The 16,043-nt window shown below is 31.6% G+C and overlaps 2 protein-coding genes across 2 annotated transcripts; both read right to left on the bottom strand.

Annotated features, from left to right (window-relative positions):
- Positions 1-1,597: 1,597 nt before the first annotated feature.
- On the bottom strand, positions 1,598-3,321 carry LOC120152089 (gibberellin receptor GID1B-like). The gene is made up of 3 exons (XM_039164384.1): positions 2,990-3,321; positions 2,889-2,957; positions 1,598-2,647 (listed from the first exon to the last, which is right to left on the bottom strand). The coding sequence occupies exons 2-3, from the start codon at positions 2,925-2,927 to the stop codon at positions 1,652-1,654; spliced, it is 1,035 nt and encodes a 344-aa protein (XP_039020315.1). The 5' UTR covers positions 2,928-2,957; positions 2,990-3,321; the 3' UTR covers positions 1,598-1,651.
- Positions 3,322-14,532: 11,211 nt separating this feature from the next.
- Positions 14,533-15,757, bottom strand: LOC120152078 (peroxidase 3-like). Its single transcript, XM_039164371.1, has 4 exons — positions 15,528-15,757; positions 15,263-15,454; positions 15,030-15,195; positions 14,533-14,960 (listed from the first exon to the last, which is right to left on the bottom strand). The coding sequence occupies exons 1-4, from the start codon at positions 15,735-15,737 to the stop codon at positions 14,557-14,559; spliced, it is 972 nt and encodes a 323-aa protein (XP_039020302.1). The 5' UTR covers positions 15,738-15,757; the 3' UTR covers positions 14,533-14,556.
- Positions 15,758-16,043: the final 286 nt, after the last annotated feature.

The raw sequence follows: 16,043 nt of genomic DNA, 5'->3' as shown, positions 1-16,043 counted from the left end.
TTTTATATTTTTTTTTAAAATTTAGCGTTAAATTTTGGAAGGGATGCTAAAATAAAATAAAAAAACTGAACTTTAGGTATGGTTTTGAACAAAATGAAAATTTAGGTATTAAAATGGACCAAAACTGATAGTTTAAATACTAAATGCGTATTTTACCCTTTAGATATTTTATTTTATTTTAATATTTGAATGTTTCAATTTCATCTTCAAACTATAATTTTATTCTAAATTGGTTCTTAATTTTATAATCCTCATTTTAAATTGATTTCCAAACTTTTAAATATTTAATTTCATCTTACATGATCGGTATATGCTAACCATGTATAAGTTAATAAACCGTTAACCGTTACATTATACATGTTTGGAAAAAAATATCATATTAAACTATAGTTGCAATCAACTGCATTTTTGGATGAATTCGATGGTGAAATTAAAAGATTTAAAGGTTTGTGATTAATTTAAAACGAGAATCATATGTTAAAGATAAAATCGAAATACTCAAAAGTTTAAGAATTAATTTGAAACGATAATCATAATTGGAGAACATATAAAAATAATTAACTATAAATAAATAACTAATTCCAATTGCAGTTAACTTAATTATGCAGTTTAAATAATCATCAACGTGAATAATAAAGGAAAAAAACAAAGCATATATTCTAAGCAAAGGCCTGAAAAGTCAATTAAACACAGACAAGGTTCCATGTCTTTATATAAGCCTTAGTCGGTCTTCTCCTACCACTTAGTGCCCTTTCAACCATCCAAATCCAATGCCCTTAATTTTTAATTATTTTTTTAATTATTAAATAATTATGTAATTTAAAAATTCCCTATCACTGTATTTCTTTATTATTTATATAAAAAAACTGATGACTTGCTACATTAATCATCATATTCTTTATTTATTGTATTTATTTATTTATTTGACATTACTAAGTAGTTGAATTTTCTACTTAGCTGACAAGTATTTATTAGTGTGGAAATGATTGGCATAGGGGTTTTTGAAGTTGGCCACTAACCCTATAATTTGACATTTATGTCACTTGCTGCTAATATGAGGAAGAAATTGTTACTACTTTTGTTGGTATAAATATTTATATCCGATTTATTAATCGATAATCAAATAAATATTAACAAGATGACACTCGTAATACAATTTAAGTCTAATTGACTTTACTCCAATTGCTGCACCATGCCCGAGCAGACAAAGGATTTGCTTGTCTGAAACCAACATTCTCAAACGAACTCGAGCATTCAAATGTAGCTTTAAGGATCAGATTCTTCATAGCAAAACAAACCCAGAAGCAAGGTTTTGAGCATGGGAACAAAATTTTTATATTTAACTCGGGGACATACAGTTTATATATAACATAAAAGTTCATTAATTAGTTCCTACCAATTCCTAAGACCGATTTATAAACGAACAAATAATAGTACATTACGCTGCAGCCTTTGCTCTTCCGTTATTTGTGGCCGGAAGCCGACTGGGGAGTGGTTTTTTTATAACCGGTGGCTCGGTTGAAATCCTCGGACGTTGGAACCACAACTGAGAAGAACTCCTTTGCCACCGCGAATGGGAAAAACCGAGTGAATTTCGTCATGCTTCGTTACGTATGTGCTGCCAGTAGTTTAGGTTAAAGTAGAGAGACTATTAACAGTTTGGATTCACAAAGTTCTTTATCTCCTCCATGAGGCAGTAGAAGTGATCGTTGTTCGGTAAGAAGTAGAATCCGATGGTGGCCTTCTCCAGGAAGAGAAGTTTCACCTCTTGGCCGGATTGTTTAAGCCCTTCAACATATGCCAATTGCCAATCTTGAATGAGATCCAAACCGGCCACGACGACGAGGCTTTTGGGGAACTTTTGGCCCTCGATGCTTCGGCCCCGAGGACCGAATGGATTACAAGCCGGATGGTCCCTATCTTCCCCTTCGGGTAGATATGCTCTCCAATACCAATCACGATCGTGCAGTGTGACAAAATACTTCCCATCCAATCGCTTTTCGGATTCGGTTCGCCTCTGTCCACCGAACATCGGATGAAGAAGAATGTTCCCTAATATCTCAACATCAGCCTCTGCAGCTCTCACGGCTACATGGTGAGCTATATTGCCACCAGAACTATCGCCAGCCAAGTATACATGGACTTGAGAATCCTTTCCGCTTTGAAGCCAAGTTCTCGATTTAACCCACTTAAGGGCAGCCCAACCATCATCATATGCACAGGGGTATCGGTGTTCGGGTGATCGGCGATAGTTTACAGACACAACAACAGCCTTACAAAGGCTAACCAGGCGGCGACAAAAGGTATCATAGATAGCACTATTGGCGGAGGAATGAGTGAAGCTTCCACCATGGAAGAAGACAATGACCGGAACAATCTCGGTGGTGCTCAAAGGTTTTTCGAGGTCGACGATGCCCCATTGAGTCTCGTTCAGAGAAGACGGCTGATAAACCCTGTTGAGAAGGCCGGTGGCACCGTCGACGTGATCAAAGGAGAAAACCCCATCGACTGGATTGATATTGGCAGGGACCCGCCGGTCAAGGAACTCCGATAAATCTCGGTTGAATGTTCCATCAGGACGGCGCTGTAGATTGTATGCTAGCTTGAAATTGGAAATGAGTACCCATGTATTCAATGGAACAACCCTCTACAAAACAACAACATAAAATCCAAGCGATTAGGAGCTTCGATCATCAACGAAGGACAAGTTCAAATTCTTCAAATCAAACAAAACAAAAGCAAAATCGAAACAATCTCCAGAAATTATCCCGTCAAGAAAAGCTCAAAATCAGAGGGGAAAAAAATCAAATTACCCCACAACACTAACTTGCTAGAAATCAATGGAGCAAACAAACAAACCCCGTGAGATCAAAAAGAGAAAAAAATACCTTGGATTCATTGAGGTTGACTTCATTGGTACCAGCCATGGCTGAAAAAAACACCAAGAAGGGGAAAAACGAAAAGGGGGCAGGTTTGAAGAAACACCCAGAAAGGAAAGAAACTTAATCTTCACAAAGACATGGTCATAGCATCAAGGAAACTAAAAAGGGTAAAGAGTTGAGTGAGTGTGTACGTCCACCTATCCTATCCCCTTGGTTTTAATTATCTGGTTTCTCGGTGTGGCTTTTCTTTGTACTTGGAGGCCTCTTTCGTGACGATTGATTCCTCGTTCTAAGGGCTTTTCCTTTTTATTTTTGGTTCTGAACAAGAAGAGACACTTCCTTTCTGAAAAAACCAAACCCACCAACACAAATATAACCAGAGAGAGGACGATAAGATATCTAATATATGCAGCCAAGTAAAAATGTTTTAAACAAAGAAGCGAGAGAGAGAGGGGCAAATGTTTTAAGAGAGTCAAAGGAGAGGGATGGGAAAATGTTTTAAGCGAGGAGAACGGAGACGATAGAGACGACAATGCAGGACGGCCGAATTTAACTGTTCATGTGGGTCCTTCATTCCTAATGCCATTTTCTTTATTAAATTAAAATGATTATAATTTAATATAATTTAAAATATTTAAAATTATTTAATAATGAATGTACAATATCTTTTTGAGAAAATAATCTCAGTGATCGAAAATGTCTTATAAAATACGATTTTAATCATTTTTTTTATTTGCAAAAATGACTAACAAATTCGCAACACCGTCTCAAATTTCGCAACCCATGTTCTGAATTCGCAACGAGAAAGTAAAATTCGTAATGTGAACTCCAATTTTTCAACTCAGTTTCCAGATTCGCAACACGATTATCAAATTCGCAACGCGATAGTCAAAAATCGCAACACGATTTTAAATTCGCAATGTATTTGTTTCTTACGAATTTTCTCTAAAAAGATAGTATCCGCGCGGACGTGTCAAAGACACGACCACGACGGGACGGGCGGCGGCGGCGGTGCGCGAGAGTCCCCTTGTTCTCTTTCACTCAACAAGGAAGTGAGAAATCCAAGCCTTAAATACTCATTCCCAATAGTATTTACAATACTATGTGGGATTGAGTATTACCAACACTTGTTTTCAATGTTAAGTTGAAACATTTAATATTTGGAAGTTTGAACACATTTAACCAAGTGAACATCCTTTCGGTAGCCAAGATAATTAAGTAATATTTGTAATCGAGTTGGAAAAACTTGGTTTGTTTTACAATATTTAAGTGATATTTGTTTTTAACATAAGATCATATTCTATTATTACGTGTCAGGATGTACACAATACATTGGGGTTAATCAAATGTCTTTTGTGTTGGCTACATGGTGTGATGACGACATCGTCGGGGGAACACGACGAAGTGTTTACTCTTGCTTCACATCATCTCTTTTATCTTCTCTTAACCCAACTTTCGCCAAGTATATTGCCTTCTCAAGCATTGATTAAATGTGTTTCAACTTAATTATCTTAGCCACCGAAAGGATGTTCACTTGGTTAAATGTGTTCCAACTTCCAAATGTTAAATGTTAAATGTTTCAACATAGCATTGAAAACAAGTGTTGGTAATACTCAATCCCACATAGTATTGGAAATACTATTGGGAATGAGTATTTAAGGCTTGGATTTCCCACTTCCTTGTTGAGTGAAAGAGAACAAGGGGGACTCTCGCGCACCGCCGCCGCCGCCCGTCCCGTCGTGATCGTGTCTTTGACACGTCCGCACTGATACTATCTTTTTAGAGAAAATTCTTAAGAAACAAATGCATTGCGAATTTCGACTTTCGTGTTGCGAATTTGTTGGTCATTTTGACAAATCCAAAAAAAATTAGTTAAAATTGTATATTATAAGGTATTTTCGGTCATTGAGGTTATTTTCTCTATTTTTTTAATCTCATAGGTTTAATTTTATGATTTATAAAAATAATATCAATTCCTTTAATCGTTTAATTAAATTGATTCTCGTCTTAATACCATTTTTAATTTTCAAAAACTAATTTTAAATATAATTATGAAAAAATTACGAAATTTAATTATTATTTTAAATAATTTAATACTAACCAAACGTGTAAATTTATTTTCTTCTGATGACTCTACAGTTCGCTTCAAACAGGTGGATGATGTATTTTTTTACAGACGATTAAGTTGAAGATGATTTTTTATTATTTTCTCTTGTTTGATACTTATTTATTTTTATTTCGTTTAATCATCTTCCTTAATTTTTTCCTTGAGTCCAATGAATTATCTAATTATCTTTCAATTTTTCTTTAGTAATATAAAATTTTAATCAAATATTATTATTATTATTATTATTTATTAAGTTTAATTTTAGACATAATGAATGTAAACATAACTCAATAAATTTATTTTTTAATTATTACAAAAATCGTAATTTTACTTATTTTTAATGACATAAAAGCAATTTTTCTCAAAGATTACTTGAGACAGGTTCTGAATTGTTTATTAACATCATTATTTTAAAGAGAAAAAACAGTTTCTGGAAATAGCCAAAACCTAGTCGTGGCAATAGCTGTACTGAACAGATTAATTTTTGCTACGAAACAAAAAAAAGAAAAGAAAAAGGAGACGATAGTTTCCTGCGTGCGGCCGACGCCAGGGCACGTGGCGACAAAGGGTTCCGTCTTTAGTCTTTTGCCCCCCAAACCTCCTTTCGAAATGCCCGACGTACCCCCGGATTCCCCACGAGAACTTCGAAACAGCCACTGAGAACGACACGTTCTTTTGTCGCGTAGTGGAAAGCGCGTGACGGCATGTTTTTTGTCAGAGCGTGGGGGGACGATGGCCTTTTGCCTTTATTTTTCCTTTTTGGGCTTTTTTTTTTCTTTTTCTTTTTTGTTTCTGCTTTTCCTGGGGTCATCTAACGTGGGCTTTGGATTTTGTCGTATTCCATGGGAGCGTTTATATCTATCAAATCGTGGGAATCGGACACGTGGCATTCCTTGAAGCTTCCGGTATTTTACGGGCCCCACGTGAACACACTCCTTCAAAGTGTGAGGAAAATTATAAATTTAATCTCTACACTTTTAAAATTTTAATTCGACAACTTAATTTTAAAATTTGAATATTTTGATCAATAAAATATAATTACAAAGAAAATGATGGAATGTTAAAAAATTTCAATCTTTACAATTGAGTGATCAAATTAAAACTTTTAAAAGTTTACTAACCAAAATAAGAGTACAAATTTATAATTTAACCAAGATTTCTATTACTTAAACTTAAGGTTAATGGGACCTTTGTTTATTTTTCATTTTGTTTTCCATTGCGTGAGAAGTCGTAATAATCAATTCCTAAGATTCATTGCATTTGAATACCCAATTGCTCATAAGTTTCCCTTCTACTTTATACTTTTATTCTTTCTACCTATATTAATATTTATAAATGTAAAATACACAAATAATCTTCTGATTATAAAGTATTATTTTGTTGACTCTCTGACTATTAAAAGTTACAAAATGATGTAATAATCATAAAATGTTGTTTTGTTGAGTCAATTGACTATTAAAAGTTATAAAATAGTCTAATGACTATTCATATATATCAAATTCATCATTTTCTGTTATAAATTGATGATCGTTTGAGTTGGACGTTAACATGCTGATTGAAATATGATAATCGTTTGAGATTATGATATCATATTTTATCATAACTCAGTCATGATGTTAACGTCAAACTCAGATTACTATCATGTCTAGGATGATCATTTTGTAACCTTTAATAGTCAAGAAATTCAACAAAGCAACGTCCTAAGATTAGTGGACACTTTTATAACTTTTAAAAGTACGAGGACTTAACACAATAACATCTTATAATCGGAACTACTTGTATATTTTTCTCAATTTATGAATATAATACAGAGAATATTCTAGTAATTCCAAAACGCACCACTATTAGATAAATATACACGTAGTTTATCTTGTTCAATATTGGTGATTGACCAAACTTGTGAAATAAGTGAAGCATAATCCCGACACTAAAAGCCAAGTGTCTTGTTCAAATTCATTGGTTTTCCTTGCATTTGAAGAAAACTGTCAAGTGATGTTATCGCATCTCTTATATTAAATGTCCATTTGCATTGAGTTGAATTTCTAGCATCGCATCATGTTACTCTTTCCGTCTATGCCTTTAAAAGGATTATAATATTAAATTTCATCAATCTTTAATATATATTATAATTATTAATATCCTATCTATTAATCGATTAATCCGGATCGAAATTGTAGAGGTAAAGACGACTCTCTCAATCTAATTTTTTCTATTCGCAATCGTCAGGGATTTAGTGTTTCATCGCACTAAATCAACTTATTGTTAGTATATATATATTATGATTTTAATCTTAAAATTGTTAGAAGAAAAATAAATAATTAAAATATTATATTATATTAAACTATAATGTTAAAAAAATATTATTTTTAAAAGGGTAAGATATGTATTTAGCCATCCACCTATTTTCGTAGTTTTGTTTTGGTCACCTAATTATATTTTCATAAAAATCGTATATAATGTTATGGTTTGATTTCATTTTGGTCGTATGTAAAAAAAAGTAACGACAACGTTGATATCATCATAAGGTAATGTCACGTTATCATTAAAAATGGTAAATTATACATTTAGTACCTAAACTATCAATTTTGATATGTTTTAGTACCTAAACTTTCAATTTTTTCAAAATAATATCTAAAGTTTAATTTTTGTTTCATTTTAGCACGTGTTCCAAATTTAATATTAAGTTGAGAAAAAAATAAAAGTTTGGGTACTAAAATGAACCAAAATTGATAGTTTATGTATTAAGCGCGTTAAGTTTTAAATGGTGGGGGTACTACAAGGAAACAAAAACAAAACATTTTGTATGATTTTGAAAAATTTGAAAGTTTAGATACTAAAATAGACCAAAATTGATAATTTAAGTACTAAATACTTGTTTACCGAAAAAATTATAACATCAATAATTCTATTTATTTTTTAACTGCAAATGGCCAAAATATAAATGTGATATCGAAAAAAATAGTTAAGCAATCAAAATAAAATTGTAAGAAAATGAATGACTAAATATGCAATTTACCCTTTCTAAAAATAATATACTCCATTATATAAAAAATCAATCATGTCAAAAGCAAGAACAATAGTTAATAGTCATAGTCAATAGGCAAATAAAGAAAAATACAAACAGGCTATTAGAGAGGAGTTGTCGTATATGAAGGTGGCTAAGCATGTGCCACGCACACCCAAATACCAAACATTTTTTTATCGTCGTGTCGTGTCGTCAATGGCTCTTCTCTTTCTCCTCTTATTTTATTATAATTTATTATTATTATTTATTTACACCTTACTTGTTCTTATTTTTGTATATTTTTTAAAAAAGCATACAAAGGACACATTTGTATAATTAGTTAAACCATATTCTAATGTATAATAAATTAGGGCTTAGCATTGTTTAATTATATGTTCGTGTATGGACCGACCGAAGACAAAGAAACAAGTATGGCTATATAATTTAGATTTTAGACCCGTTTAAAAAGGTTTGGTAATTAATTATTAGGGTAAAGTACACAAATGATTATCATACTAAAGGTTGTTTTATTAAGTCACTCGATTATCAAATGTTACAAATTGATGTCAACTATTCATTACGTTATAAACTCGTATTTTTTCGTTAAAATTAAACTATAGTCTGAGTTAGACGTTAACATGATGATTGAAATATGATAATCGTTTGCGATCCTATGATCAGATTTTATCATATCACAGTCATCGAGTTAACGTTTAGCTCGGAATACCGTCATTTTTTAAAGACGATTTTGGGATATATGAATAGATCGAGTGACTATTTTATAACTTTTGATAGTCGATGGACTCAACAAAGTAACACTCTATAATCATATAACTATTTGTAACTTTTAATGGTCGAAAGAATTAATAGAACAATACCATGTAGTCTAATACTATTCATTTACTTGACCCTAATTATTAATACACAACAATTTTAATACCACCAAAATGATCCAATGGGTATAAATAAATAATACTAGAGCTAGTTTCACAAGATTTTCGAGAAGTGATGTTTAAAAATACAGTTTAAAATTTAACTGTTTGAGATTATTGTTAAAAAGTGAGTTTTAAAATTTCAAAATAAAATATCTATTATAGACATTATGTTGTAAATTAAAATATAAAATTTAAATTATTTTTACATTTATTAATACTATGATATATAAAATATACCACTTAAACTACAATAAAAATATTAAAAAAAATTTTCAAGACAACTCATTAATAATATTTTTATGAATGAAATATTTTATTAAGGAAAAATATATTATCAATACTTTTTAATATGAATATAAAATATTTTATTAGTATTTCAATATATAAACCATGAATTTATTTTTTTTAAATAATTAAAATAAATTAATTTTTCGAGGAGATTAATATTAAATAATTAAAATAAAATACAAATATATAATTGAGTGGAACTCATGTATTAATAAGGATAAAATTATAATTTACTCCCAAGCGTAGAGTTAAAAAATGAAAAAATTACAAATTATAACTTTTGAGATTAGTTTGAAACTATTGTTTTTACTAGGAGTGTAAATGAGACGAGATAGATCGTGAGCTACTCGAGATTGACTCGATCAAAGCTCGATAAATACTCGGATCGAATGGACTCGACTCGAGCTCGAGCTCGACTCGAGTTCTTAACGAGCCGAGCTACTCGATATTCGACTCGAAAAGCTCGTGAGAAGCTCGAAAATATAATATATTAAGATTTTATTTTTTTTAAAATAAAATATTAATAATATTAATATTTATGTATTGATTTTTTTATAAAAAAATACAGTAAGATTTCTTGTATTTAAGGTTCATGTTTGAGTTTGAGTTTGAGGCTTCAATCGAGTTAAGTTTAATAATTTTTTTTCCATTTCGAGCCTTTTCGAGCTGCTCACGAGCTTCAGTTTAGGATTTCGAGTTCGAGTCGAGCTTGAAAATTTTAAGCTCGCGAGTTTTCGAGTCGAGTCGAGCTTCATTTCAAAATTTTCTAGTCGAGTCGAGCTCAACAATACTCGAGCTCGACTCGGCTCGTTTACACCCCTAATTTCTACCATGTTTTTTTTATTTTATTTTTTTACCCGTTTATCATTAATTTTACGATAAAAAAGAATCTTTTTAACTAAAAATAAGTTTAAATATGGATTTTGAGAATTATGAGTGTAGCAGACTTGGAACGTAATGATAATAATAAAAGCGGCCCATAGAAATTCCAAGGTTGATGAAACCATTTAGGAAGGTGAAAACCAAACAACAATCATGTGTAATGAGCACCTACCAAAAAAACATATTATTAAAATAAATTTGTCTTTTTCTCGTCTTCTATTTGGAAACTTTGTCATGAGAAAAGGCACATCAGCGACTTCCAATTGTCTCACAGGCTGCATGCCGGTTTCTTCAATTCCATTAATTTCACATCAAAATTTAATATTTCAAAGGCTTATTATAAAATAAGTGATTAAATTATATTGTTTTTTAATCATTTATGTGCTTAGTATTACAAAATATTATTATTTCAAGTTTTTATGTCGTAATTATCGTTAAATTTCTTTGTTAAATAATGCGTCTCGTGGTTTGATAATTTTAATTTTTTTTAAATATATATTATTATAAAAAAAAATATCAAATTTTCTTAAATTATAAAAACCAAAATCCCTAGAAATCCTAAATATTTAATCTTAACTTGCTGATGTCGCTCTTGTCGCTATTGTCACGGCTGGTTGACCATCGAGATCACGATTTTCAACGTATGGTTCACGAGGTACAAACGTTGATCGACCATCGATTGGTCGCGATTTCATAGGATTATTTATCGTCCCGAAGATGAAATCGGGTGGAGCTTTTTCTACGACAAAAGGAGATGATCGGTGTGGGTTTAGGGGTTGAAATGAGGGTTTCAAAGTTTTGGAGCTTTTAAAGTATTTATGAAAATTATGTGTATTTTAATCGTATTTTTTAAATTTTAAATAAAATTTTAAAATTACCAGAACGTGACATGTGTTCTTTAACGACAATCATGTGCGGAACATACGGAGCCGAGTCTCCCTTGGCTCCCGCCAATTATTTTTTAAAATATTAATTAATATTATATATATAATTTTTAAAAAATAAATAAAGACAAATTTACTAAACCTCCCAATTAAAACAATATTGATGAAAAGTACAAAATATTTTAGTCCAGTTATAATAAATTCTTGTTTTCGCCCCGACACTTCGGACACCTAAAGTGGTAATATTAGACACTTAAATGATTTAAAAAAATTACACACTTGTTAAAAAATAGTATAGTTTAAACAATTATTTTATATGTAAGCGTATTTCAAATTAAAGATAAAAGAAACATTGTACAATGAATTTGATTATGTTTTAAAATTTGTTTGAAAAATCACAGGCTTAAGCCTAACCATGTACATTGTATGCGTTATGCGTTTGGCTTGTCTCCTTTTCCGGATAAAAACAAAACAAAGACTCACAAATCACATGCATTGTACCTTACCTCTTTAATTAAAGTAGACGTAACTTGAAAGAAAAACTACTTCATAAATGTTTTAATTTAAATCATAAATTTATAATTTGTTCTACCTTTAACTTTTATGTGTTTTTTTATTTAATACGAATCAAGTGACCTCTAAGATGAAAGAATTGTTGTTATATCTTTAGGACTCGGGTTCAAGCATCGTAGATGTAAGAGGTGTGAGCGTTTAATGTCAAAAGATTGAGAATCATCGCTGAACAGATACTGCCTAACTAAGCGTGTAAACGAGTCGAGTCGAGTCGAGCTCGAGTATTGCTAAGCTCGACTCGACTCGAAAACTATGAAATGGAGCTCGACTCGATTCGAAAACTCGCGAGCTTAAAATTTTTAAGCTCGACTCGAACTCAAAATCCTAAAGTAAAGCTCGTGAGCAGATCGAAAAGGCTCGAAATGAAAAAAAAATCTTAAACTTAACTAAATTGAAGCCTCAAACTCGAACATGGACCTTAAATACATAAAAGTCTTACTGTATTTTTAAAAAAAATCAATACATAAATGTTAATATTATTAATAGTTTATTTTTAAAAAAAATAAAATTTCAATATATTATATTTTCGAGCTGTTCATGAGCTTTTCGAGTCGAGTCCATTCGATCGGAGTATTTATCGAGCATTGACTGAGTCGATCCCGAGTAGCTCGCGATCTGTCTCGTCTCATTTACAGCCCTATGCCTAACGTAAACTATTAGTTTGGGTATGTTTTAACACCAGAACTTTCAATTTTTTCAAAACCATTCATATTGTGTAGTTTTCATTTTATTTTAGTATCCGCTGTTAAAAATTTAACGCATTTAGTATCTAGATTATCAGTTTTGATCCGTTTTAGGTACCTAAGCTTTCATTTTTTTCAAAACTCAACGTTAAATTTTGAACGAGTACAGAAATGAAACAAAATTTAAAATTTTTAACGACGAAATACTAAAATGAAATAAAAACTAAACTTTAGGTATACTTTTTAAAAAAATGAAAGTTTAAATACTAAACGAGTCAAAACTGATAGTTTAGGTACTAAATATTCAATTTACCTTTTTTTAAATTTGAATGTCAAGAACAGTGAAGTATGCTCTGAAAACGGGTAAATGGGTGGGTGATGTTGGAAGGAAGGAGTCAAGAGTGAGTTAAAATCGAGTTATTGTAAGACTGGGACAAAACCACGTTTAATTACGTGTGAAAGGCCAGTGCGCAAAGCTTTGTACATTTTTGTCGTTAAATCACTTAGTTTTTATTTATTATTTATTTTTTGTTGTTGATCTTTCGGTTTCATGTTTTGTCTTATTAGTTCAGACCGACTTATTTCATATACTTAATTTTTATGAATAAATTTTTTTACTAGAATTTTCTGTATGTATAACAACTCGAATCCAAAATTTTATTTAAATAATATTAAATCGTTTATCACTTAAATCGATCCGTCGATGTTAGATAAAGTCATGGTCTTATGTTTTTATCGTTTAGCCAAAATGTCATTTTCTTTTAATTTCAATACGGTGGCCGAGACCCAATAGAAATCACATCTATTGCTTACCCAACTTACGTATTTTGATAGGAATGGTATTCGATAACAACAAATCAAGGGATAAAGCAAATATATAATCATTAAATTATGTTTTTTTTATAAAATAAGTATTATATCGTTAACTATTATTAAAAGTGACGTGATATATTAAAATTAATTATTATATTTATTTATCATTAATTGTTGTTAAATGACATGATATGTTTAAATAATAAACAGTACTTCACGTAATATTTCAGTTATAAGTAAAATTTTATTTTGATATTTTTTAATATTTCTTATTGCTTATGCTCGTATGTTACTTGTATTCTATAACAAAATTTAACGATCAATATTTGATTTTTCTTATTACCACAATAAACATATTTTGTCTTCTTTAAAGTATGTATACGATGTTAATAAATTAATTTTTTAAATAAATACTAATTTTATAATCACTTAAAAAAACTAAAAAAAATTATGTTTATATAATAAAATTTAACCAAAATATAGAGTTGGCCTATTTTTAAATATAATAATAATAATAATATTTTTAAATGGAGACAATTTTCTCACTAAGAGGTGACCAAAATACAATTCACATGATAATATATAGATTGTCTAAATGAGACTGGACTGACTTAAGGCCCATAATATAGAGATTTTCTCAGTAATAATATTTACTTTGGGTTTTATTATTATTATTATTATTATTATTATATTATTATTATTATTATTATTATTATCATCGCTTGTGGATTTGGGTTACTTGTATAATTTGCAGGACCGTCTAAACAAAAGGAATTGCAAGGCATTTGAGGTTTAGGGTTTTTTAATCAATAAAGATGACTTATGAATATGAAAATTATAGAATTTTTTTATTTGGGTAAAGTACACAAATGGTCCCCTGATTATAGAGTATTATTTTATTAAGTCTCTTGATTGTTAAAAGTTACAAAATGGTCCTCAAACTATAAGAGTGTTGCTTTGTTGAGTTCATCGACTATTAAAGTTACAAAATGATCACCGACTATTTATTATGTTCCAAACTCGTCTTTTTCTATTAGAAAATGGACGATGTTACCTGGACATTATCCTGTTGACTGTGATATGATAAAGTTTGATCTCAGAATTTCAAACGACCATCATATCATATTTATCATGTTAACATCAAGCTTAAACAATCGTCAATTTTTTAATAGAAAATGACGAGTTTGGAACATAATGAATAGTTGAATGACTATTTTGTAACTTTTTAATAGGCTAGAGACTTAACAAAGAAACATTATAGTCAGAAGACTCTCTTGTTACTTTTAATAGCCGAGGGACTTAATAAAGTAGTATCTTATAGTTGAGGGACCATTTGTGTACTTTACCCTTGTTTTTTTGGTACAAACAAATATGTATTTATTGAAAATGACAAAATACAATAATAGACAAGACTTACAACAGTGCTACATGAGCAGAGCGTTTGAAAACAAACATTATTAAGATGTAATAAATCATCACATACATAAGCAGAGTCATTTCAAGAATTAGTTAACAACGAAGCATTTCTTCCTAATTTCTCCTGCATTCCCTGTGAGAACTCGAATCGCTCCCATCCTCTTCATAGACCGTGCGAACTCGGCGAAGAATTTGTTCTGGTTGAGCAACTGGTTGACGACGCTGCTCGAGCCGGTGTTCGTCAAGAGGGCGGCATCGGACTGAAACAGTCCCTTGTTCTGCTTAAGCGTGACATAATAGTTGCTGTCGAACGTTAGTCCGCTTCCGGGGTCCATCGGTACGGTGGTCGTGTTGTCACTTAGGCTTTGGCATTGAGTCTTCAGGAATGCTGCATAAGTTGCATTCAAGGAAGGATCTTGATCTCCTCTTCCGGTGAAGTTGTATAGCCTGTTGCCGAAGGCAACGCAGTGGCTTACTCCGATCGTATGAGCGCCTACGTTTAACGGTCCGTTAACGTCGAATGATCAAGCTTTTCATTACGTGTTGTTATTAAAATATGTACCTGATAAGACCACCAGGTCACGGACATTGAGGCTTTGGTTAGCGAAATTCCGAACAAGGGTGGTGAAGTTTGAGAAAGGGGAAGGAATACTAGCCAACGCCTCGGAAATTCGCGACACTGTACCGTCTCTTCTACCGGTAAGAACTTCCCACAACGGTCTTCGGAACTGCAAGTAATTAAACCGTTAAATGCTTTCATATAATCGAAATTAATATCGTTTCGGTTTAACTCACTTGGACAGAAACAGCATCCCTAGCGGCCAAGGCCAGAACATCAGCACATGATACCACGTTCGGACATTTCTTCTCGACCTCGGCTTTTATGTTGTCGATGACATCGAATCCGGACAGGGTTTGGTTCGGAACCGCGTCTTTCTCGGCAGTGTTGTTGGCCGTTGTGTTCAACAGGATCGAGGCATCGCAACCCTGAAATTTTTTCCGATGACATGTAATTACGTACGTGGCCATTATGACTTAACAACATTCAGCATGTCCTTACCCTAACAAAACAGTCATGAAAATGCATTCTCAGGAACTTCGCGGGCAATGTGGGATCTTTGGCAACTCGTTGTTCAGTAGCATTCTTGATTATCGCCTCTGCATCACGGCATTTGTTCACGTAAAAGTTCTTCTTGAGTCCAGCTCCATGGCAGGTCCCGACAACTCCAAAAACCAGAATGCAAAGCAAAATAAAACACTGGTTTCGCATCTTGTAAATGTAATAGTAGTTCTAGCTGAACCTGGTAATGCTCTAAACAAGTTGTCGTTTTTATACTCGTCGTTTTGGAATCTTTTCTATCAATCCAGTTAAGCAAAGGTGTAGCTTAATGAAAATAATGATTAACGTTTTGCGGTCTTAAAAAATATATATATACCATCAACGAATAAATAAATTAATATGTGTTTGTAGTTTATGTTAAAATCAATTAATCTTGCATGTGGAAGCAATTAATATATAAATATTTTGATAGGGTAATTAAATCAACCCAATTAAGCTCATGACATAATTATTATG

This window comes from Hibiscus syriacus, unplaced genomic scaffold (genome assembly GCF_006381635.1).
Source record: "Hibiscus syriacus cultivar Baekdansim isolate YM2019G1 unplaced genomic scaffold, ASM638163v2 tig00111084_pilon, whole genome shotgun sequence".
Taxonomy (NCBI): Eukaryota; Viridiplantae; Streptophyta; class Magnoliopsida; order Malvales; family Malvaceae; genus Hibiscus; species Hibiscus syriacus.
This window is presented reverse-complemented; position numbering and strand designations above follow the sequence as displayed.